We start from the raw sequence: 24,944 nt of genomic DNA, 5'->3' as shown, positions 1-24,944 counted from the left end.
CGAACCCGGGCCCGCTGCGGCGAGGAGTAAGTCTATATATATGGGCTCCCGCTCTACCAGGTGAGCTATCCAGGTGCCCACGTTATTGGGAATTTTAAATGTGCTTTTGAGCAATTGATGTGCCAGACTTTTGTCAGTTGTTTGTCAGTAGATTGAGTAACAGGGCTGCAGTAGTGCATTTTTAAAACCATTTTATACAATATAAATACTACTGAGTGAAAAGAACCTACCACACAAGTGACAAGCTCTGCAAGGGAATACCGAAATAGAGTGAAATAACTGCCCTCTGTGAGAAATTCTTGTCAAAGCTGTCATCCAGATGTGTGGGTCCCAAAACCAGCCTCATTGCAAACAAGAATCTCAGATGTAATTTATATGAAAGTTGAACCCAAATGTCAGTTCTCCTTTTTTTTAAGTGCCCATATTTTGAAAACAATCACTTTTTTCTGGGATTTTGTGTCTCTGGTGCGTCCACACGCATACAAACTTGGAAAAAAACACATCCATGCTGTTTTGAGTGAGATACGGTTTCTGAATGTGTCCTGCCTTCAGTCTCCAGGAGAGCTGTTCAAAATCGGCTTTTTACGTCACTAGCCGAAACGAGGTGGCTAACTGTAGCATGCTAGCGCTAGCATGCTAGCTCGTTCTGAATGGCAAAAAACTGCTACAACACACGCTAGTTCACCATAATCTACATAAGAACTACTTACATGTCCCTATTCTGCAGGTATTCCACGCAAAGTTGGAAGTGTGCCCTCGTTTAGAAGAAGTCTCCCAGCTAATCCTGCCTTGTACTACTGAAGTTGTAGAAACAAACAGCTAGCTAGATGATGTGATCTTACCTAGGTACTGCATGTGCGACTGCCAACAAAGATGTTACAGCAGTGAGAGGTCTCACTCTGTAGCTAAAACAGAGACCTGAACACAGGGTGAAAAGAGGAGCTGCAGCAATGTGCAGTACAACAAAAATATGGTGTTTTTTGAAAATTAAACCATGTAAACCTATTCTGGTACAACCTCAAAATACAATTATGAACCTTAAAATGAGCATAATATGGCCACTTTAAACTGCAGGATTATTGCATTTGGAAAACATTTTTAAACATTTAAAATAATCTTTTAAATGTTTAAAATCACACACTTTGTAGCTCCATAGTTCGAGCACTCTTTCATCAGGGTTATTGTTTGACTTGTATTGCCTTTAAAAGCAACTCACACAGGCTATAATGTACATGCATTTACTCTTTTAATTGTGAAACACTCCTTTATGTGCTTTTGCTTTGCATGCGCTGAGCTATAGACATTTCCTTGTAGACCACACACAATAGATGTGGATGTTTAGACCAAATGAGGGTATTCCTGAGGGACGGCTTTTGAGTAAGGTTTTAGAGTTGCTTTCCTTGTTGTTTCTCAAAGCAACATCCTCCAGTCTACTGAGAAACCTTTAAGCTGTGTTTGTATTCACAGAAATATCATCAAACATATCATCAAAACTCAAAAACTTTTCTTTTTCTTTTATTAAGTTTAATGTTCTCTATGGCTTCTAAGAAAAACAGTCTAAATATATGTCGGTTATTCACCTTTTAGAAAGTAGCATTCGTGTAACATCAAAGTTAATCCCAGTCGGACAATATAGAGCCTGTTTCTGTTTTTATCCATCCAACATTTTTTTTTACTGGTGTTTAAAAAGCACTACAGCCATATTTGGTCACTTTTATGGCCTGCTGTGTCTCAGTTTCATACATACTATTTTTTTGAGAATGTGTTCCTGGTTTTAGCTTTAAAATTATCCCACATAGCCTGCACAAAGGAAATAGAGGAGAAAATGGACCTTTTTCACAGCAGACATTTTGACTTGTCATAGTAGGAAAAGCACAGCTGAAATTGATAACCTTATGGCTTATTTCCATCAAGTGTCCCAGTAAACTATTTCAGTGAGTCAGCATGCACAATACCAGGGCCTCTCCTAAGTGGAATGCAGCCATCACCTGTGCTTTTCCTACTATGACATGTCAACATGTCTGCTGTGAAAAAGGTCTATTACTGGTGGAATAAAAATGCATGATTTTGGTGAGACAGCTCCAGGAAAATTGTGAATGGCAAAGAACAAGTGTTAAATGTTTGAAAAAAACACTTTGTTAAATGGTGATAGCTTTCCAACGTATCAAACTGACGCCTGTTAGCACACATCAAATATTATCAGTATCATCATTTTTGCTGTTTTTGAAAAAACAGAACTACCTAAGTTAAAAGTACACTTACTGCAAAAACACATTGCTGTGAAGACACGTTTTTGTATATTGTATAGTTTAAGCATAGAAACAGTATTTTCGGTTGTAGTCGTTTTCCTGATTTTGGTGCGGAAGTTGCGCCTCAACGCAGAAACCCTGCAAAGTATGCTACATGCTCACCCTCCCTAACACAGTATCAGACGACTCCCCCAGGTTACTGATGATGCTTAGCTGGAAGCTGCATTATAAATTAGACCGCTGTTGAGTTGACTCACTTGCACTGTATGCCACAGCTTGATGGGTGGTCTGTCTCATCTGTGGTTGTGTGGGCTAGAGATTGTGTTTCTGTGTTACAGAATATGTGCATGCATGCCTGCGCCTGGTGCTGATGGATGGGATTATGAATAAATGTGCATATTTTCAGAAGCATAAATTACCAAGACGAAACAAACGTGTGTGTGTGTGTGTGTGTGTGTGTGTGTGTGTGTGTGTGTGTGTGTGTGTGTGTGTGTGTGTGTGTGTGTGTGTGTGTGTGTGTGTGTGTGCATGGACGAGGATCAGTTGCGTTGGAAATTATGCAGCGTAAGTGTACATTAACATACACTGCAGCTGATTGATTTAGAGGAACCCATTAATGTGGCTGTTTAACCAATTAAAAGAGGCTCCTGCTGAGAATAAGGCATATACAGTAAAGGACCAACAGGCATAGAGAAACTGAATGGTTTGACACAAGCCGGGGAAACAAAGGTGCCTGGGAGGGAGAAAGAAGGAAATAATGAAAGAAGGAAATAATGCTGTCGATAAAGATGGACAAAAAACTAAAGTGGGGAAACTGGTGTGCAAGGGAAGGAATGAGCAAATGCCATTGAGCAAGTAAGCTGTACAGCAAGGCTATAGGAAGAAAACACACACACTGAGCCCCACTGCTTCCATTCTGCCAATATGCCACCGGCTCTTGTGCATATAGCACATACATTATAGTACATGCATAATTGATTTTAGAAGCATTGATCCTAATTTGTTGGGTTGTGGTAAAGTCTCTCCCCTTTAGCAACAGGGGTTTTATTTTATATTTGTTAATGAAGCTTTGGTGTTGTAAATAGCCAGGGGAAGAGGTGCCAAAGATCTTTGTCACATCTTCGCAATTTAACGAACGCTGTTGTTCAGTCTTTTTTGTCTTCAAGAAGATGCCAGTCAGCTATTTCCAGCTGTGGGCTTCACTCTATGTGCAGGGAGATGCAAATAATGGATGTGCAGAAAGAGAGAAAGAGGATGAGAGACAAGATAGACATGCAAGGAGCAGTATGCAAAAGACCATACAGAGATGGTGACACACATAGCATACCTTCTTGTGAGTCAAACCAAGATTCCCACTGGGCTTTTTTTTTTTTCTATCCCTTTCTCATTTCCGTCAGCACAGCTCCTCATTGTTCATTGGGACCGCACAGCATGCATGGTCAGCGGTCTTCGCTGGCTGGCTCCACCTTGCCTTCTCATATGTTAAAGGTCACTTATCTCAGAGAACGCTCCGGGTCCAGCCTTATCTCTGACCTCCAGGTACCAGCCTCTCCATAGCCACTGAGCCCCAATCTTTCCATGCCTCCTCAACCCACACTGTCACACTCTGAGCAAATATGTACAAAGTGCACAACTGATCATCATGCTCCACTTCTTATCACTCAGACAGAGGCCATTGATTCCACTCTAGCTGAACACATAGATATGAGCAGGAGCCATAGACCTTCAGCAACGGGCTGTGTTGTTCTGTTGTTCAACTTTGATAAAAGACGCAGGGGCTCCTCGCGCTTCCACCAGCCTGACCAGGCCTATTGTTGAAGTAGAGGGGATTAGATGGTGGAATGGGCATCAGGGGGTCTTGCTCTGTTTCTTAACCAGGAGAAGAACAGGGAGGAACTGAAGCCATAGGAGGACTGGCATTGTATGTGGGCAATGATATTGTGTGTGTGTGTGTGTGTGTGTGTGTGTGTGTGTGTGTGTGTGTGTGTGTGTGTGTGTGCGCGCGCGTGTGTGTGTGCGTGCGTGCGTGTGTGTGTGGGTGAGTGTGTGCGTGTGCGCATGCATACATGTGTGTGTCTGCTTGTTTTTTTTTTTGTTTTTTTTGCAGATAACATTTTTGGCGTGTGCGTGTGTGTGTTTGCAGGGTTTATCCCACTTGATCTGAAGCCAGATCCTGGCCTGACTTCCCTGCGTCCCGCTCCCTCACTATGCTCGGACTTATCGTAGCGTGGCCTGCCAGGATAAAGTGGGCCTGTCCCTTTGGGAGTGGGGGAGCTGCTGTTCACTGTACCTTTAAAAGATAAGCCTTGAGCAGGCTAAACTTCAGCCTTGAACAGCATTGACTGGCCTACAAATTTTATACTCAATCAGTTGGAAAATAAATGTAGCTAGAAAATACCTGGAATTATTCTACAACTGTCTATTTTATAAATTGTAATTAAGAAAGAGGTCTCTACACACCTTAATTATTTCCTGTCTGTGTGACTATGATATCTGCTCTGAGAACTAAACTAAATGCTTTCAACTGGAACTTCAATCACTGAAACAAAGTCTCCTGTTGCCACCACCTCTCAGCAGATAATGTTACCAAGACGAATGTATTGCTTATGCGCCCATACATGTGTGTGTGTGTGTGTGTGTGTGTGTGTGTGTGTGTGTGTGTGTGTGTCTGGGAGGGTGGTGGTGGTGGGGGATTTTCTTGAGTGCACAGTTTGTGTTAGAGTTAAACTTCAGAGTGCTGCAGCATTTACTTGCAATGCTATGAAAAATCTAACCTAAAAATTCAGTTTGACAGTTTGTCCTAATTATTCTGTGTTGCTGCTGTTTGTGGTTTGATTAAATGTACATTATAATAATTTACACATTATGTTGTGTATTTGCAAAGGGAACATTAAATGCTCTGCTTTTGACATGTGTTTACATTGATTTACCCAGAATATAACAATAATTGGATTTTAACTACCAGTTCAAAGTGCAGCTTTTCACACAAACAGAAAGAAAAACATGACGCATAATGCTCACACATGGATTTTTTTTTTATCTATCTATAGATGAGGACTTTAAAAAGCAGACAGACACTGTACTTTGTGTGTCATAACGTCACATGATGACAGGTATATACTGATACATTAAGCTGCACCACAGCAACCCTGTTAACCAGCTTTAATCTCATCTGTAGACCTGCCAGCCACCAGTGCACTTTGGGACAAACTCAGCAGGTGAACCTGTGAGTGGCAGCTCGCAAAGACTGTTTGAACTGCCACTTATGTGATCAATAAAACTGACATCTACACTGGGAGCTTGCACACTCAACTTCAAGCAAGCAGCAATAACCATGCACTAACCTGATGACCTATATGTGGATGTGGGGATAGCTCCCTTTGGAGAGTTGGATACACACTAGCAGTCTAACTATAGGAAATTACACAAGGCTCTTGTGACAAGAATGACAGCTATTGTTTGTACATTACAGCAAATGTTTTGTTAAAGGACTACTGTATAACAGTTTTTTTTTTTTACTATTAATAGTCCTTTGCTGCTCACCACTCATCACTGCTGACCATTTTTGTAAGCAGATTGTAGATTAAAACATTCAGAACCACCAGTAAGGTGCTCTCAATATGCTTTTCACAACTTGGAAGAGGTGCACATAGTTGTTGATTTAGGACAGGAGCACATTATTCATGTTGAAAACTCCTTTCAGTTCAAGCTCTTGATAACACATAGACCTCTGAGTGCTTTGAAGAGCTACGAAACAAAGGTTTGAGTTGACAGTGAAAACTTTAATTGGTGGTGAGCAGAGCAAAACGTCTTACTGTAGATTAAACTCTGGGACGCTGGCAGCACAGCGCAGTCCTCACTGCTGTACTTCCCATTTATTAGAAGACTAGTCCATTACAAACACCCTGCTGCTGCTGCTAGACTCCCAGTAATAGGACATTGTTTTAAATTGTCTTTCTCCTTTACTGTGTGCCTCTGAAATAGTTGTATATATACCATGTGACAGCATCATTTGCTGATCAACTCAGCCTCATCCACCTCTGCATCAAACAGTCTTTCATGTGGTGTTTTGGTCAGGTTGCCTCTGGTACCATTTACCTTTTCAGTTGACCTTGTAGCTGGAGAAAATGTGGTGTTTAACTTCAATTTCAGGTGTTTTATGGTTAAGGATGCTCATCCCTAGTGCTTACCTAATATTTGTGTAGCTCTCTTCTGTCCTCCAGGACACGCAGTAGATAAATGTGACAGCATTTAAATGCACTGTGCGCTGTGCTTATGTAATTCTGTTCTCACTGGTATTAACATATTATGGCATACTTAAATCACCCTCATGGCCGGAATATATTTCAGAAAAGAATACAATATCCATTAATTTGATACAATATTCACATTCTTTATTTTTATATTTGAACTTAATGAACATCCTTATTCTCTTTGAATGTCAGCCACAGCTCTTCTTCAACATTCAACCCCAACTGGTGCTACTTCTGTTGTGTATGAAAGTTTTATAAGTCACTAAATTTTCCCTCAACAGTTAATCATCCCATATCAGCCCTCTGTCACCAAGGCTGTCAGATGAGTCTGTGTCTCTGCTGTGACTCATGCGTGTTATCCTGCCTTTTGTTTTGTTGTTCTAGCTCCAGGCTACAGTTTATAATAGTCTCCTGCGCCTCCTGAGGATACTGGTCCCATCCCTGCAAATGCACACAGGCCTGAATAGGGCTCTTAATCTCTAGTCTTATCACTCTGCTCCATCACATCTTGGCCTGGGGCATTATCTGTTAGCGTGCAGGCCTATGCAAGTTTTTTTTGTGTCTACTCCCAGGCTAGCCTCCTCCTCCCCTTCCTAACTCACCTTTCGGCCCCAAAGAACAGTTGCCATGGTGACCGTACCCGTCAGGTTTGATAGGAGGGGATCTTAGTCAAAGCCTTTTAGCGATTCTGAGCAACCTCTCACCCTCCCCATTCTTCCGTTTCCACCAGGAAAAAAATAGCCTACTCTTCACAACCACTGAAAGGGTTTCTAAAAAAAAGAAAAAGAGTTGAAATTCCCACTTCTTATGAATAGAACGATGAGTGTTGCATCTTTGTTTTTGAAGCTCTTACTGAGTCTGATTCTCTGTGATACACAAGCAGTAGTGATATTCATAGCCCATCTTTTCACTAACACACAAGCATGTTATTCATGAACATACCTTGGAGTCTTTCTCCACTGCACTACAGGGGCTAGTCTTTTGTCCCACTTTTAGTGCTTTCCCGTTCTACATATTATTATAATTATTATACATCCATATGATGTACATATATGTAGCTTAGGTAATACATTGTTTGGTAATGAACTGTGTTACTTGAACATTTTTTTGAGTTTGCTGTTATTTTACTGTGCTCCTAAATTTCGTTGTGTGCTCTTTTAGGCTACTTTGGGCAAGTATATTTCTCACCCACTTACCAGACCGGGCAAGTGAAAAATAACATTAACCTTGACCCTTTTCGGTAATCTCAGTGAGTTTTAACTGGCTGCCTGGCAACCTCACAGTGATGGCAAATCAACGTGAAGTCACTGCGTCCAGCTAAGAAATAGTCCAGCACATAACACCCCACAACATGTCATACGTACATGACAATGGTATTATTCTTCTCATCTAACATTTGGCAAGAAAGTGAAAAAGTGCATTTCTCAAAACTATTACTTAACATTTCCTTTTGTGTCAAGACAACAACCAACCCCTTTTTAGAACTATAAGACACCATCCAAGTAGATAATACAGAAATGTATCTAAGCACATACATACTGTACTGTATATGTACATACAGTATGTTCACATATACATATATGTCACCTCAATTTAACGAATTCCAAATGTTGCACCATACATAAAACGATGAGAACAAAATATACTCAACATTGTTAAACATTAGGCATTAACTATATGTAGCCCCTTTGTGTCTGTCCCAAGCTTACCGATATCATTCTAGTAAAGCAGTCACAGTAATCTGCATTGTTATTGGTTATTAAATCAGTCTGACATCATGTTATTACAAGTACTTAATGCTGTAGTACTCACTTCATTTATCAGCTGTGCTACGTTTATTAACCCCAAACCTTGCTCTCTATTGTTTTACAGTCAACGTCTAACCTTTTTTGCAATAGGTTCTCCTCAAATGTATCAGTCAGTTGTCTTCCTTTCACCTGCCCTCAACCTTACTGTCTTGTCTTTCCTATCTACCGCTCCACTCTCCTCCTCCTCCTCCTCCTCCATGGATGTTCTCCAGATGCTGAAGTCATTCATTAACTCTAACCCCCCTTTCCTCCACTCTTCTAGTGGCCCACAGTAAGCTGTGACTGAGTGTTATGGGGGGGTCTGATAGTGGCAAGCAATGGAGCAGACAAGTTATTACAGGACAGGCAAATAGAGGCCCGATGAAGCATGAAAACCTCCCTTCCTGAAAGCGCCACTCAAACACACGCGCACGCACGCACACACACACACACACACACACACACACACAGGGATATACAGACAGAAGGACAGAGTTGGAGACAGACAGACAAAAACACAGGCTAAAACAAATATACAGGCTATCCTCCATAATATAACCATGAAGACATAAAGAAGTTCTTAATGACAGGATGACTCATAGAGTACTACACACACACCCCCCCCCCCACACACACACACACACACACACACACACACACACACAGCCTGTCCATTAATTCCTTCTTTTTCTGTGCATGCTAACAAGAACAGACATATAGTACATGACAGGGCACAGCAGCAGGAATAGGGTGAGAGCATGGGACATGAATATTAATACTGGGATGCTGAGGGGATCTGGAACAGTTCTGTCGCAGAGCAGTTAACATGCTTTACTTCCCAGCGGGCTCTGGCAGAGCAGCTTTCAATCAATCAATCTTTTATGTCCCACCATGGGGAGGGTTTGTTGGCAGGGAGGGTTTATAAAAAACAATAACACAGAACAGAGGACAACAAGGGTGATCACACCGTAGTGTGTAATATAGAGGGTGCAAACCCCTGAGAGAGATAGAGAGACAGTGAGGGAGAGAGTAAGAAAAACTTCCTAAAAGTTTTACAACCAGCGTCTCATTTTTTGAAAAACAAGAGTGTGCTGATAGCTCTTAGGCTCTTGTTTACGGTAATATGCAGACAGCCAGAAATGACTGCATGAAAGCAACTGCGTTGGCAGGTCAGAGCGATAAAGTGTTTGATTTTCCACGAATACATGGTGTCAAGCAGCAACCTAATGAAAAATTCTACGTCCTTTCACTGAGGACATTGGACCTGTACAGACTTTGTTCTAGCATGCAGTGAGAACATCAGGTGTTTCCTGGTTTCTGCTGGATTAAATATACCCTAGTGTTTCACACTTTCTTAGCAGGGATGTCTGTAGCAAAAACCATTTATCAGGGCTGCGTGAGTGGATATGTCTCATCTGTAAGGTTCAGCACACAAACAAACACTATACATCTCGAGTGCAATAGTGAAAACATGTGAGCTTGGATGGAGGTGAGCCACGGACCCCATTCATGTGTGGAATTAAAGTTTGATCTGTATCTGGATGTCTTATCTAGATAAAGAAGGTTGTATGTTAATGGAAGGTGCTAATGCACACAAACACTATCAGCATGTGGCTGGATCAGCCAGACCACCTCTGGAGTTGATCTGGCTTGCAGAGTGATTGGATGGCTTTGGGCATTGTCATGAGTTAGAAATAAAATAACTGGCTGTGCTCTGCTGTGCTCTGCTGCTAGCCAAGATAATGTACCCAGAAAAAATCATCTCCAAAATTAACAACAAAACATTCACAGTTGTTGCAAACACAATTGTTGTAAAACCAACTTGTGGTTTCCGGGTGCTTTCTGTGGAGAAAGAAAAGCTACAGTCTGTACAGTAACCTCACCTCACCCTCATGTTTTTTGTTGGTGAAGCTCCTGACTCCCCACCTACTCACCTGCTTTGCATAGAGGGCATCAAAAATGTGACCGAATTGCAATGCAGGCAGAATGCAGACAACAATTGCGAGGAGTAAATGCAGTGGAGTGATTGTGTTATATTCCAGATGCAGACTTACATTTAATAGCAGGTGTAAATTGGGTCAGAAAGATGGTAAAAGTGGGATAGTTTCAGTTTTATAATCCTTTTTAGCAAAGTTTATTGGGACCATAGCCATCACAGTCACTTTAAGAGTTTGTTTTTCACCCTCCAGATTCCTCTCTGCTGGTAGTGGAGTCTGAAGAGAGTAAAGGCACCAAACAACCCACAAGTTGCTGTTTGTAGTTTTCCCTGCCCCCCCCCTCTCCAATGTTTTTTTTTTTTTTACATTTCTCCACCATGTGGCATGGCTTTTAGTTAGCTTGCTCTGGACCAGAATGAAAAGATTTCTGGGATTTTGTTTGTATTGCTGTTTTTGCCCGTATGAGCATCTGAAAGCATGTGTGAATGTGTGGGTGCGTGGATGTGTTTGAACTTGTCTTTCTTTTCTTTTTGAAAGATAACTTTTTGGGCTTTTCCGCCTTTAATGGACAGGACAGCTAGGTGAGAAAGGGGAGAGAGAGGGGGAAGACATGCAGGAAATCGTCACATGTCGGACCCAAACCCTGGACCTCTGCGTCGAGGCGTAAACCTCTATGTACATGTGCGCCTGCTCTACCAACTGAGCCAACCCGGCCACTGAACTTGTTTTTCTGACGAACTTACTGTATGGTTTGCTTGTGAATGTGTGCGCCTGATTGGCGTGCACGCTGTATGTGGGGACTCTATGCTAATTGCACGTGTTCATCTGTTTGAGGGTGTTTGAAGCCAGATGGCATGCCCCCCTAAAACACCCCTCAACCCAATGCATGTACTCCCCCGTTCTGAATGCCCGCCCAATACTAACGGATGAAGTGTGACTGTGTGTTTGAGTGTATGTATATACTGTATGGGCATGTTGTAAAGTTAACATGAGAGCTGTCTGCCCCCTAGTGGTTTCATTTTTTTACTTTCTCTTCTCATACTGGGTTTAATGTGCTGAGCTAAGAGCCGGCCAAACCTGTCACTGGTTCTCCACCTCATTTTATCACTCTGTCGTTGTGGGCGTAACTGTGGCAACAGAGCTGCCAAATGAGCCAGAAGCCCCACACCTGTAATTAGCGTCAGACAGAGTGACTCTGCAATAAGGGAAGGCACCGCTGTGACCAACCTCTATCAGCTGAAGACAGCCATACTCGACACGTAGCTGCAAACTCTGGAATGCTGAAGCCAGGGAATGATTACTTCTTCCCCACACCACACACACACACACACACACACACACACACACACTTTGGAACCTTTTTAAAGATGGCACTTTGTGAATGTGAAATGAGTCTTCAGTGCATAGGCAAAGTACAGCACATCTGTGCAGGCCCTATGTTTCCCTCAGGAATGAGCCAGAGGGAGGGAATATCTCCATTCCCTTTATTCAGAGGCGTTTTAAGTGTGGCAATTAAGATATGTGGAGTCTTTTATTAGCCCGTTTTCATTTCTTTTTGCTCACTCATTTTTGGATGAGCGTGTTCTGACAGTTGTTAGTTAGCATATTCAGTGGCAGGCATGTCTGCTGTTGATCTGCAGCATACAGTAATTTGATTAAGACAAAGGGGTGCCTCAGAGCGTGTTTTAATCACTGCTTGCTCAATAGTCTGTTGTGCACTAACATCGGCCCTCACTTTGCTTCAGTAGCTGCATACAAGCCCAAAATGTGTGTGTGTGTGTGTGTACCAATATTCTGTCTCATCTTGTTCTGTAGCACCTCTCAATGGATTTCTGTTTTGATTTCATTTCAATTAAGAAATATTTTTGATGTGAAAGGTTCCTCTCTTATTGCTCACGGGCTGTGCGATTAATGTAAATCTTGTTTTTAGAAGGTGGTGGACCAAAGTCGTATCTACCGGTAAAACACACAAATAAATGGATGCACACTGTTGTGTTATTGTTTTTGAATTGTTTCATTAACATGTTTAAGCTCATCACAAAGGAATGAGTATTTACTGGAGCTGAAAGAACCTGGATTTTTTAGGCCAATACCGATATTGATATTTGAGAGTTTAAAAGAAACCAGATAATAATATATCTGTAGATATTGGTTTTATGGTGCGTAGTGTATACCATAACCAAACATAAGTAAACTATTTTGATAAGGATCTCTTCAATGTGGTTATGTAAAGACACAATGAAATTAAACATAAACATCCCAAGTTATAATCCTGTGTCCTTGTGTTATATGCTAAATATGTGTCAAAAGTCATTTTGGGGGATTTTTATCAAAAGCCCTCTTTTCTCTTCTTGTAAATTGTTAAAATATGTTGATGACTCATTATGAATTGGGAGTCATATACATAAGATGAGATTTGGGGACAACTAGCTAACCCTGCTCATTATACAAACCACACGTGACTGTTAGCTTGTTAGTTGTTGAAGCTAGCAGAGTGAAATCATAGGAAGTGTGTGTTTGGATCTCAGTCTGCAAAAACATTTTAAAATATGTCTGTATCTCACTACAGCTCCATAGTATACTGTATTCACTCAGCCACACATACCTTTGAGTGGTCCAACAAAATCTGAAGGATTCGATTTAAATCCCTCTTTTAACTATACTCACTTCACTCTGTAAAATGCCACATTACATTACTAAAGATAAACACGCTCTAACTTCCATTTCACTGTGACCTTAAGACGAAGCTATGTACACAGCAAGACATTTTACAGTTGAAAGATAACCTTGTCTGTGTTTTTTGAGGGACAAACTACATCATGTAATTGCAACGCTATTTGTAAATGACCTGAAACATGTATTTGGCACTTTGTGTTACTTAACCGCCATTATATACTCCAATATATACAGTAGATATGATAAGCTAAAAATAGGCCATGCCATTATATCAGTCAGTCTTTAGTTTTTACCTAGTATGACCACACTGAGTCAAGCCTGAATCTGTGATAATGCTAGTGCTAGTCTCCACACAAAAGATGAAAAACAAGGACACTGTCGAATGAGGCTTGTTAGCCAGGTAGAAAGGATGGCACAAAGATGTAGAAGTGAGCAACACTAAAAGGGATCCAGGCAAAAAGAGTGCATTCCTGGTACAGAAGGGATACAGCAGGGGGTCTGTGTGACTCTGTCTCTTGTAATAGATGTAAGGCTAGTTTGGAGCAGAGTGTGTGGAGTTCAGTTTTCTTAGTCGGTGGTAGAGGATATGAGATGTGTGTGTATGATACTTCTCCTCCCTCTCCCTTTGGACATGTCCACTGTTTCTAGCTCTGTCCTCTTTCGGCTCTTCTCCTCTGTCCACTGTTGTGACATCTCCATGTCCCTAGTATAAATCTCTCCTCTCATGCAGGGGTAATAAAATTGATGCAGGCAGGAGATAATGAAATGCAAAAAAAACAAAAACAAAGTGGCAGACTATTGGAGAGAGAAAAGGCAGTGAAAGAAGGGACACAGCTGAGAGTGTAAAGGGAAAGGAAGAGAAAGGGGAGAAAGATTGAAAATCGAGATTCGACAGGTTTTTGCTGTTGATAAGCATTCCATTGAGTGCATAATCCAGGCTGAGTACAGTTGTTGTATATCATAAAAGCAAGATACATGTCATCTCCATGACAGTAAATTACCAACAAGAGGGGAGTAGTGGGTACAGAGGAGAGGAGGGAGCAATGGAAAGCACAAAGCTGAGGGAGAGGAAAAGGGAGGCATTAGAGGAGAAGCAAGAGGGGGAAACAAAAGGCACATGAGTGGGAAAGAGGAGGCAAAGAGGAGGAGAGGACAGGGGAGGGGAGGGGAGAGAAGGCACTCTGATGTAATTAAAGTGGGTAAGTACCCCCTCCCCAAGTCTCCACATATGGAAGGTTTATGAATACAGTATAGATGCACTGTTAGAGGTGCCAATGTCCCAGGGAGAGCTGCAGAGTGAGGTTATTTATGTGGAACACAAGTACATCTATATGCAGCCACGTTTAAACACGCAGCTCCACTCAGAAATGCTCCAAAATGTTCCTGAGGTTGGGTAATGTTCAGGATGAAATACCTAATGATGAAAGATGAAAGCAGCTGAATGTTACTACTATTTGTCTATAATAATTTCTTACTTTTAGCAAACTATTTCAACGGTTTATCCAAGTCTATGTATTAAATTGACTGAGCTAAAAGGACAGCTTCTTTAATTTTGGACTTTACCCCTCGTGTGGTCAACAGTGTCCAAGCAGCTTTGCCGTTGGTCGACAGCACAGATGTAGCCTACTTGAGACTTTCATGTCAAGTTTGACAAGACGAGACAGGAAAGCCTGTAGTGAGCTTTGATGTTCAACTTGAATAATCTTGGTACAAAGTAGCGCTGTCAGAGAGGCTAGCAGGACCAGGAACTATGAGCACACCAATCACAAGACATTTGGGTGACGGTAAAAGTTTGAAATCCAGTAAAACACAATGAAGTTCATTGATTTGAATGTACCTGTTTGGAACCTAATATTATATTATAATTTATCTTAAAGAAGACAATATGTGCAGAAATGTTTATCCACAGAATTAAAAATGTAAAGATTTAGTCGTGAGTGTGTGCCTTTTTCCTTTGATGTACCTTAAACACAACATCTGGCCGTGGTTCAGCTCTCCAGGACTTTGATCCATACGTCATAGAAATGAAATTTCTGCCATTAAAGGACATAAAGTGTATGCATGTGTTTGTTAGGTACCAGTGTGGAAGAAGGACTCTTTTCATTTGAATCTGAATTAGCATTGTTATTGTGAGACCCCCCCCTCACCTATCTTTGAATGTGGTGATCACACCTTCTTTGTGCAGTTACCACAACTAACTACTCAAAATGGGCTGAAACACAGAACGCAGAGCTCAATCACACACACAGTAGGGGGGGGGAGACTAAAAAAGGAGCTTGCTTCAGTCTCTCTTTCTTTTTCTCTATGTCTTTTCATCTTCTGTGTGATTTGAAACAGCCTTTCAGGCCTCTATCACTAATGTACCGAAAAGGCTCCCATTGTTAATGTTACAGCATTATGAGTTCCTTTTGTGTGTGTTTCTTCTTGCTCCCAGAGGACTGCACTGAAACCTGATAGGCAGCATAGGGTGGCAGCGGTGGGATCTCTTTATTTTATTTTTTTTTACTAGGTAATTATGGAAATAATTCTTCTTTGTTTTGGCCTTTCTCTTCTGAGAGTCCAGTTCATAATTAATTGGTAGCGTGAAAGACTGGCCAATTTTAAATCACAAGGGAGGGGTCGAGGGGGCTTGTTTTATTGGCTGGTGCCTGGTTGGGGCAGGGGGCGGGTGGAGCATCTGAATTAGATTAGATTTAATTAAGGCGTGGGGCCCCTGACTACACACTGGTACATAAATAGGCTGTATGCCAGGCTGGTTGTTGTTGGGAATTTAACAGCATGTGTGCGCACACACACACACACACACACACACACACACACACACACACTGCTGAAGACTCCCTCAGGCCTTCAAGGTCAGGTAGACAGAGGGAACATGCAGCATGATGTCTCGAATGAGAAAACAAGCTAAAAAAACTCTTCTGATGATAACTTTGTCCACACAAATGCTCTGACAAATACTGAGCTTTGATAGTCTCTCCAACCCAATGCACCTTTTTCTTAAAGGACTAGTTTGACATTTTGGGAAATCCACTTACTCGCTTTCTTGCAGAAAGGTAGTTTTCATATCTGCCAGTTAAATATGAAGCAAGCAGCTGTAAACCTAGCGAAGCATAAAGACTGGAAACAGGGGAGAAACAGCTAGCCTTGATCTGTCAGAAGGTAACATATGAGGACCTCTAAAGCTCATTAACACAACTTATCTTGTTTGTTAAATATGTACAAAAAAACCCGAAGTATTAAAAACACATTGCAATAATACGGGGAATATGTGCCACTCTATTCCTTGGAAAGGCACAGTCAATTCCTGGAGTCTTGTCGTCGTTGCAAGGTTGCCAGGCAACCAGCAGAGACTCAAGGGAAGGCAAAACTTGTTTTGATGTTGTTTTTTTCTGTACAGATTCAACAAACAGAGCCAGACTCACTGTTTCCCCCTGTCCTGTTTACATTCTTTATGCTAAGCTAAGCTAGCCGGCTGCTGACTGTAGCTTTGTATAAATACGTAGGCCTGCTGTACAGAGCGGTGTCAATCTTCTCTCCTAACTGGGCAAGAAAGCAAAAGAGCGTATTGCCCAAAATGCGGAACTATTCACACTGGTTGACTTTTTATGGAGTTCTGCACATTTTATCGAAATATCTGAGGCCCTGTAGCTCTAGCTTGTACATGTGTAGGAAATCTTTACCCTGTGCTAAATACAATATCTCCAGAGAGCCTGTAAGTCTATATAAGCCAGGAGTACTACAAAAACTCCAAAAGGCTTGCCTGCTTTGCAGTTTTAGAGGGTTCTAATCCTCACAGATAAAAGCATTTTTGGACTATTGATTCAACCTTGAGAGATCTTGTAATGGTCATTTCCTGGCAAGCTCTCTGGGAAGTATCCTCAACTGTCGACATGATGGCTAGTGGACAGAAATGTGAGTCATTTTTAAGTGTATATTAGGCATCAATACACACAGTCTGTTAAGCAGCAACACAGAAACTTCGAACACAGAGCGTGGAAAGTATTCCAAAGGGTGTTTTGAACTTTTTATGAGGCACATGGAGTTTTGATGTTTACAGCCCCCTGAGGCATTAGTGTAATTTGAACCGAAACAGCAACTGTAAAATCATTTTATGTAGCTCATTTGTCATTAGCGTAGCTGTACTGCAGCTCCGTAATAAATAGGATTCCTTCCACTCTCCCTACCTCTCCCCTTAGTTCAACAGTACTGTCTGCCGGTAAGCAGCAGAAGCACCATTTACATGAGCCTCACCCCGAGTGCCTGATTGAAATTCTCACTCTGTAATATCAGTCAGCGGAAACGTTTAAGTGCTATTCCCTCATCCCATCTGGAATAATAAGCTGCAGTTCTCGCTGGCATTACAGTGCTCCCTTTACTCATTTCAGGCAGCGAGTTGGCTGCACTGCATATCTTACAACTGGCCACGGCTCTCATTGCGAACGTTAAGTTCCCTTGGACTCCTGAGTAGTTTGCAGACTCCCCCTTTCACTGCGACAAACATGGTAATGTGTGACGGCCCCTGGTGTTCCTCTGCCTTCTCTCATCTTCCGTGCTGAGCAACTCGAGTCGTGTTTTTATCTAAAACTGCTGTAAGCTGTTTTGTCCTCACAAAGAATTATTTAGCCTCTCTGTTCTTTCTCTTTCTTCACAATCAAGAATGAGGTCCATACTCATGTACAGTGGGCTCAAAACTGACCTCTGCACTGAACGTCCTGCTCCATTTGTTCTCCTCGTCTCTTGAAGCTTTGACTGTTGTTATGCTCATTATGCAACGCTCTCTTGATCTCCAAGAGAGGCTGCCTCTATCGAATCACACAGAACTCATTTCAGAATGAACCGGAAAACAATGTACTGCTTCACATTAATGTCCGTCTCCCTCACTCCCTGCTCCATTTTCCTATGTCTGCAACTCCACCACTTATCCTCTTGTCTCCTTAACCACCTATCCTTAAATAGTTTCCCTCTCCATCACTAGTTCCTCTATTACCCTCTTTGTCTCCTTCGCCACCACTCATCTTTCCTTGTCCCCCAACCTCAATTTGCCCTTTATCTCCGTATCTCCCCCACAGAAGCGCCGGGGCAGGACTTTGTGACACTGGACTATCGTCTGCGCTACTACCCCAGCATCACCTACGCCGTCATCGGCAGCGCCGTTATCTTCGTCCTGGTGGTTGCGTTGCTGGCCTTGGTGCTCCATCACCAGAGGAAGCGGAGCGTCCTGCTGCCCAGAGGTGTAAGAGGGAGCTCGCACCACCACCACCACCACCAGCCCCTGCTGCTGTCCCGTCTGGTCATTTTGGACCGGGGCCACGTCCATCCCGGCGGTCAAGGTCTCTCCCCCAGCTCTCCCACCACAGCAGGCCCGTACAGGTCAACTCCTCAGGCACTGCAGCTGCTCTCTGGGACCCTGTATCCCTCTGGACTCTCCATGGACTCACCTCCATCATACTCACAAGCTGTTCTGGATGTCAGGTGAGAGGAACGGTGATTCTAACAGCTGTATGGAAGTTAATAATCGATTGTCTGTATCCATAAAGCTAGCTTTGCACTGCAAGCCATGCCTGAACCAAAAAGCAGAAATAGTGGCGCTCAAAGTTGTCTCTCTAGCAAAGTCAAATCTAATTTAGTGTATAATTTTAGTACAACATAATAAAACTGCAATTTCATTTACTTGCTAATTCTTCTCATACAGTCAATTTCCAACACATCCATTGTAAAGGATGCTATCAGAAATATCTGTTAGCATCTGTACCAGTGGTGCTTGTATGTGGTTTTAAATGCACAATCAATTAACTCTGAACTCATTTACTATTATATATTATTTATTTCATTATATAAAATACATTTAATAGAGGATTAGTGCTGTTTACAAATCGGATCATAAATAACTCAAATAAAATATAGTGAACATTGATGTAGAGAATGATATTGTGATTAAAAAAAACATCTCTTTCCTCGCTTTTACCAGCTTCAGAATGATACATTTTATGATTTTATTTTTTGTAATCGTTCTTTCGAAATCAAGATTTCATTCATTCATTCATCATTATGTGCAACATTTTTTTCCAGTTGGTCAAAATAAATGGGAAAAAAGTCATAATATGGGAATGAGAATCTCAAAGGTGTCCTTAAATAATGACAGGTTCTATCATAATAACATTCATTTCTCAGACAGGGGTGAACATACTGAATCTTTGCTAGGTGCTGGTCCCAGTCAAAAGATATTCATTGTACAGTCCTTATGTAATAGCTCATGGCCCTGACATTACATTCTTCCTCTGTCTGTTTCTTCTGTTTATTTCCTCTAGCCGGCCTCCCTGGTTTGATCTCCCTCCTCCCCCATACCTCTCAGATGGGGAGCTGCCTCAATACGAGGGCCCCCAAGATCCTTTGAGCCCCCCCACAGCACATCCCTCTCCACCCTCCACACCCAGAACTGTGGCCTTAGGCACGCAGCCGAGTCCGAGCTCCAGAGAGGAGTCAGACCAGCTGTAGCCTCTCTCGTAGTAGAACTAGTTAGAACTCAAAGAGACTGCAGGACTGAAGGATCAGGCTGCAGGGCCATGTGAAGCCAGTACAGTCCACAGCAAAGACCTGCTGAGGAGAGCCAACAGGGACTAAGAGACTGTAGACTTAAAGTCCTAAACCTGCTGCTTACTCATTGGCCTACTGAAGCACTGGACTGAGACAAACTCATCCTGCTAGGCTGATCTTGTATGCTGGCTCCCCCTGCTGGGGTCATGGCTGCACTACACCTTAATCAGTTACACATTCATTCATTTTCCAACAAGTTAAGTTCAGTTGAACTGTGCTTCCTTTGAATAAATACTGTATACGATACCTAACAGTGACCACAACCTGCATCTCCAGAGACATAGGAGTTAAACTGCCATTCATTAAAATATGCATTAACATATCATGATGATAGAAAAATGTGGCACCTGAAATGGTCATCGTGTTATTGTATAATCATGATAGAGTGATGTTATTCTTCTTTGTGTAACACTTTGACAGCATTGAGTCAAAGTCATGCCCCATGAGGAAATACTCCTCACTGTATTTCACATTTCACACCTACAATTTACATGGTGGGGTATATAAGAGATTTGTATTGTGTTCACATTGTGAAATACCTGAATGCTAGATCAAATTCTGTACTGTTGATGATTACTGCTACATTTGATGACTTACAGTACTTATCATTATTATATTATTATATCATTTTAGCAATGACATGTTGATGCCTTAATTCTTACTGAAGTCAAAACACTTTTAAGTCGAAATGAAGACGATACAGTAGTGATGTGTAATTTTTAATAGTTTAACAGAAACACATACAGTTGTGATATACAAGAGCAGCTCTTACAGAGGTACTCAAAAAAATCTGTTTTGACAGTGTGGATGTGAATAAGGACCTGATTATATGGCTACAGTGGACTGGTTAAAGTAAAAAAAAAAATAACATTTTCTAACTTCTATAGTGGTACTTAAAACTAAACCCATATCAATGACGTGTTTCACTGAGTTGTTGAGAAGAAGTTAAAGCAACGCTACGTAACCTTTCCCGCTTCGGTCCCCCTACAGGTTGTCTCATTGGAACTACAGCTGCAGCTAAAAGTTACATAGTGTTGCTTTAAGAGATATTTCTAGATGATCACTTGAGGTCTTGTGCCTTTTTCACAGTATTTTCCACAATATGTCTTGTTGCCATTTGTTTAAATTCAAGGTAAAAAATGTGAAGAGGACCATTGAGATTTTTTTTAAATAATGCTGAGCAGAAATTGTATATATAAGTATATATCCTTACCAATTGAGTTTCATAAATCATTCCTCTAAGCAGAAAAATCACCTCTGTTGGCAAAGATAACTTTTTTAATTACAGTCCTGTTTGAAGACCAATAATGTTTTTATGTAGACACAAAAGAAATCCAAATGATTTTGTCGAGGCTTTATTGGGTGCCAGTTTGGCCCTTAGTGCCTTTGTATGTGATATGTTTGTGGGCACAAATTGCCTATTTAGTACCTCTAAAAACAGCCGCGTGGTAAGCTCACATGATGACACACATATTTAAAGGGGAACTATGCAGTTTTTTTTAGCTTAATTTACCTTAACTGAACAGCGTCGGAGTCATTGGAATGGTTATATGACTTTTTTCGAGTTGAATGGTGGTCGTCTCGCTCCCCCCTAGCGCCTGTGAGCTGAAAAACCACCCTTGTGACTTTAGGCCGGTGAGCTGCCGGCCTCAGCATCAGGAAGTATCTTGTGATATCAGGTCTCGCGATGTAACAAATTGCTTCACGGCACTGCACACATACACCCATTCAGGAACCGGCTAACAAGGTAGCGATGCAGTTTTTCACACTATCGTCATGGCGGAGCCGGCAAAAAAGAAGCAGAAAGCTAGGAAAGCACTGTCGGAGGAACAGAGGAAGAGGAAACGGCAGACTGACCGAGCGAGGACTCAGACACGAGTAAACATAAGAGCTGCCAAATATCTATTCCGAAGCTGTAAGGGGAGCTCTATAGAGAAACCTGCGAGCAAAAAGCGAGAAAACAGTGAAGAAATGGCCAAAACTGCATAGCGCCCCTTTAAGAATATCATGTTTTAGATCAGATTGTTCAACTTTTGCTTGAAATTGTTTAATGTATATAACTCTGTGTCATTCTAGAGAATCATCCTCAGTAGTATTCAACAATGACTGATGAAATCCATATCTGAAGGATCTGTGTTTATAATTGTACTATTGTCTTTTGACCTTTGTTCGTTCATGTTAAAGTGTTCAACACTGTACATTGGAGATAGGGGAAGCAAAGAAATATATTTAAAAGTAGAGTGTAAAGTGCGAGTTGAATGTGTAAATGTAGTTGTGCTTTGCATCTTTCTTTTCCTGCAGAGCCAGCACTGATAATGCAGGCACAAGAAAAACAATCAAACCAAAGATAATCATTATTAACCTTAACCCAAGGATATTACCCTCCAAAGGAATGATTATGTGTCACAGCTGTTTGTACCTTTATTATATTAAAATGTGCAAAGGCTTATTAAGTAAAACAGAATTCCTGTTATTTGCTGTAAAACTGGAAAATATTTCTCAGGACTAAATTGATACCAGTCTGTTGTTTATATCTTGGTTTGTTTAAAGGCATGTTTAAGATCAAATTCCTTTTTTGTTCTGATTTGATCTTATGAGGTAAGTTATTTACGTATGTGTGACGTTGCCCATCATGATCTTTTTATCCCTTGTATTCTGTATATTGAATGTAATATGACATTCTGGTTCAGATCTTGTGTGTATGCGTCTTCCTGAAGATCTAATATTACATTTCCTCAGCAACTTAATATATTGTCAAAATGTGTTTATTGCAAAGTCTGGAGCTTTACCGCCAGCCTGTGCCTGAGACAGACAAACCTTAGATCATAGTTCAGTTCCCCAAATAATAAGTAGGTGGAAAGAATGAAACTGGTGGAAGCATTCAGATCCGTTACTAAAGAAAGAGTACCATACCACAATGTAAAAATACTCAATTAAAAGTCCTGCCCCAACTAGTCACTGTGTTTTCTTGTAAGGGGTCACAAGTCATAGAGTTTGGAATCCACTACGATCTTTAAAAATGTATTGTATTTTATACACTTATATGCTTTTTTTTAATCTAAAATCTTAATCTGCTAAGTAAGTAGTTACAATAGCTGTCAAATAAATATAGTGGAGCAAACAGTACAATGTTTATCTCTGAATTGTAGTGGAGTACAAGCATAAAGTAGCATAAAATAGAAATACTCAAACAAGTACTCACAAATACTTGAGTAAATGTACCCAGTTACTTTCCACCACTGGAAACCTTTAACTACTTTTAGAAAGCTTCTGCCGGTGTCAAGAGGCAGTCTGTGACATCAAAGCAATTATCATTTAGCTGGGAAGCTCTTGAGTCCGGCCTCAAGTTTCCATATTTTCCCTCCATGCGTCATTGTTTTATTATAGTGGCAGCTGAACAGAGCCCTGCAGTTCTACACTTCCACCAATAGAGGTCAGCATGTTACCATAATGGACAAAGCTCAGCGCAGAATCGTCCAATGTGCAAAACTGAAACTCTTCATTTCTGTCCTGCTACATTGTTGTAATCTAATATGTCAAATGTAGGTTCTGTCAAAGAAGCTATTGATACTTAAAAATGTTTAAGCTCAGATTTGCATAAATCTTAGATTCATGGCAACTATCTACATCTCTTATGACACCTAGTTCACTGAATACATGAATATTATGACTATTATCTCACCGGTCGCCCCCTATTTTCATTGTAATGTCCCCCAAAACCCTACATCTCATCTTGCCTCTCCCACCCCAATATCCGCATCACATTATGATAAATCAGATAACGTGATACCATCTCTGACAGCACACACAGATCCCACTCTCCTGTCCTTCCCACTGCTCTACCTGCCCCTCGCTTTCTAATAGTCCTGCTCATCTTTTATCTGCCCACACTCGTACATCTCTCATTTTCACTCCCTTCGCCCCTCCTCCAATGTTAGGAACTTTTCTCTCACCGCCCCGCTCTCCTTTACCTCATCTTAAACTCTGGTGCCGGAGGCCCATGTTTGCTTAGCCCGAGCCCTTAACTACACAGACTTTAATTAAAAGCCTGCACGCTTCTCTTTTGCTGTCTGTTCTGTCTCTGGCTGCCCGGCAGCTGGTGAATTGGCAGCATAATATGCTGTAAAATAGTGTGCTGCTGGACCAGAGGATGCTGTCCCCTGAGTTATGCCCCACAGGACATGAAACCAAGCCCTATTACTCTTAAGTCAACGGACCCTCAGTGGGCAATGATACAGAGAACAGTAAAGATGACGCAAATAATGACAATAAGGAAGACAGCCTGGGAAAAACCTGACGAACTTCCGGCAAATTTGAAATTTGCTCTGCAAGTCAGTCTGGCAAAGAGCCCATTCAAGCCCATTTACAATTTTTCCAAATCGAGGCACCAATCACAACCGTTGAGGCGGGCTTTACACGACGACGATAGCGCAGCGACGGCGAGCAGCTTTTTGTTTACATTCAACATGACGGCCACTGAAGTACAGCAACCTGTTGATGCCGCTGTAGCTGCTATGTCACCCCGATCGTTGGTCTGATTGGTTGAAGGACTATCCAATTGCGCCCAGAGGCATTTGAGCGGCGTCCATTGGTGACGCCCCTTTGGAAATGGGCTGTGAATGAAGCTTGCTCAGACCCACTCTGAGTTACAACTGAGAAGGGTCTGGTGTCAACCAGGCTATAAGGAAGAGGTAGTAGTGAGGAAAGTGGTGGTTTTCATGTTCATGCAGATGAAGATTATTGTTAACAGACACCATGGCAATATTCCAAGGTGGGTCTTTCATTTGGCATTACAGTAGCCGTTATTGGCCGTTATTAGCGCAAGTGCGATAAAGCTGCCTAATATCCCACTGACAATAAAGACCTTCATTCTTTTAACTTTGAGACTCTTGAGGTTACTGTATATTTAATATTATCATTGAGTTTCTGATAATGTTTCTCTACTGGAAAAAAGGAAGAGATATAAAGTAGTAAGTAGGGCTTTAAATATAGATTTAGCTGCATAAGTGATCACTTGCTTACACTCATGCAGGTCTCTCTCAAGGCCACGTTTGCTCACAGATATACGAGCTTGCACGCTCACTTGGCCGGTGTGCCAGAGCTCCAGTGAACTGGAGATAAGACCCAGTGTTTTCACATGTAAATGGAGTGAGTGTGGACGGGAAGGAGGGTGCATTGTTAGCATGGAGCAGCTCTGAGGAGCTCTGCTGAGGGTTTGGCCAGCGCGACCCTTATCAGATGAAGAGCAGGCCTCTGAGGGAAGGAGGGGTCGGCATGGGACGACGGATGAGGGCTGGGTAGGGTTGAGGGGCCAACAGGAGAATAGAACAGCTGGCGGAGTCACGCGTGCAACCTCAAAAACACACAGAGCCTAGACACGCTGAGCACGGTGGGAATCTCCTCAGCTAAGAGATCCACAAACACACGGCCTCTTGTGTCATTATC

At 41.7% G+C, this 24,944-nt stretch overlaps 1 protein-coding gene and 1 long non-coding RNA gene across 2 annotated transcripts in view; both read left to right on the top strand.

Annotated features, from left to right (window-relative positions):
- The window catches only part of ldlrad3 (low density lipoprotein receptor class A domain containing 3), a 77,672-nt gene extending 57,392 nt beyond the window's left edge, over positions 1-20,280 (top strand). Inside the window, exons 5-6 of the mRNA XM_031282914.2 lie at positions 17,975-18,377; positions 19,214-20,280. Of these exons, the coding sequence (XP_031138774.1) occupies positions 17,975-18,377; positions 19,214-19,400 (590 nt within the window). The 3' untranslated portion in view covers positions 19,401-20,280. The remainder of the gene's footprint in view (positions 1-17,974; positions 18,378-19,213) is intronic.
- A 1,214-nt stretch (positions 20,281-21,494) lies between these two features.
- LOC118495438 lies at positions 21,495-22,246 on the top strand. Its single transcript, XR_004897852.1, has 2 exons — positions 21,495-21,914; positions 21,954-22,246. It is a non-coding gene; the product is annotated as an uncharacterized LOC118495438 (long non-coding RNA).
- The last annotated feature ends 2,698 nt before the right edge of the window (positions 22,247-24,944 follow it).

This window comes from Sander lucioperca, chromosome 7 (assembly GCF_008315115.2).
Source record: "Sander lucioperca isolate FBNREF2018 chromosome 7, SLUC_FBN_1.2, whole genome shotgun sequence".
Classification (NCBI taxonomy): domain Eukaryota; kingdom Metazoa; phylum Chordata; class Actinopteri; order Perciformes; family Percidae; genus Sander; species Sander lucioperca.
Note: the sequence above shows the minus strand (reverse complement) of the source record. Positions and strands in the feature narration are given on the sequence as shown.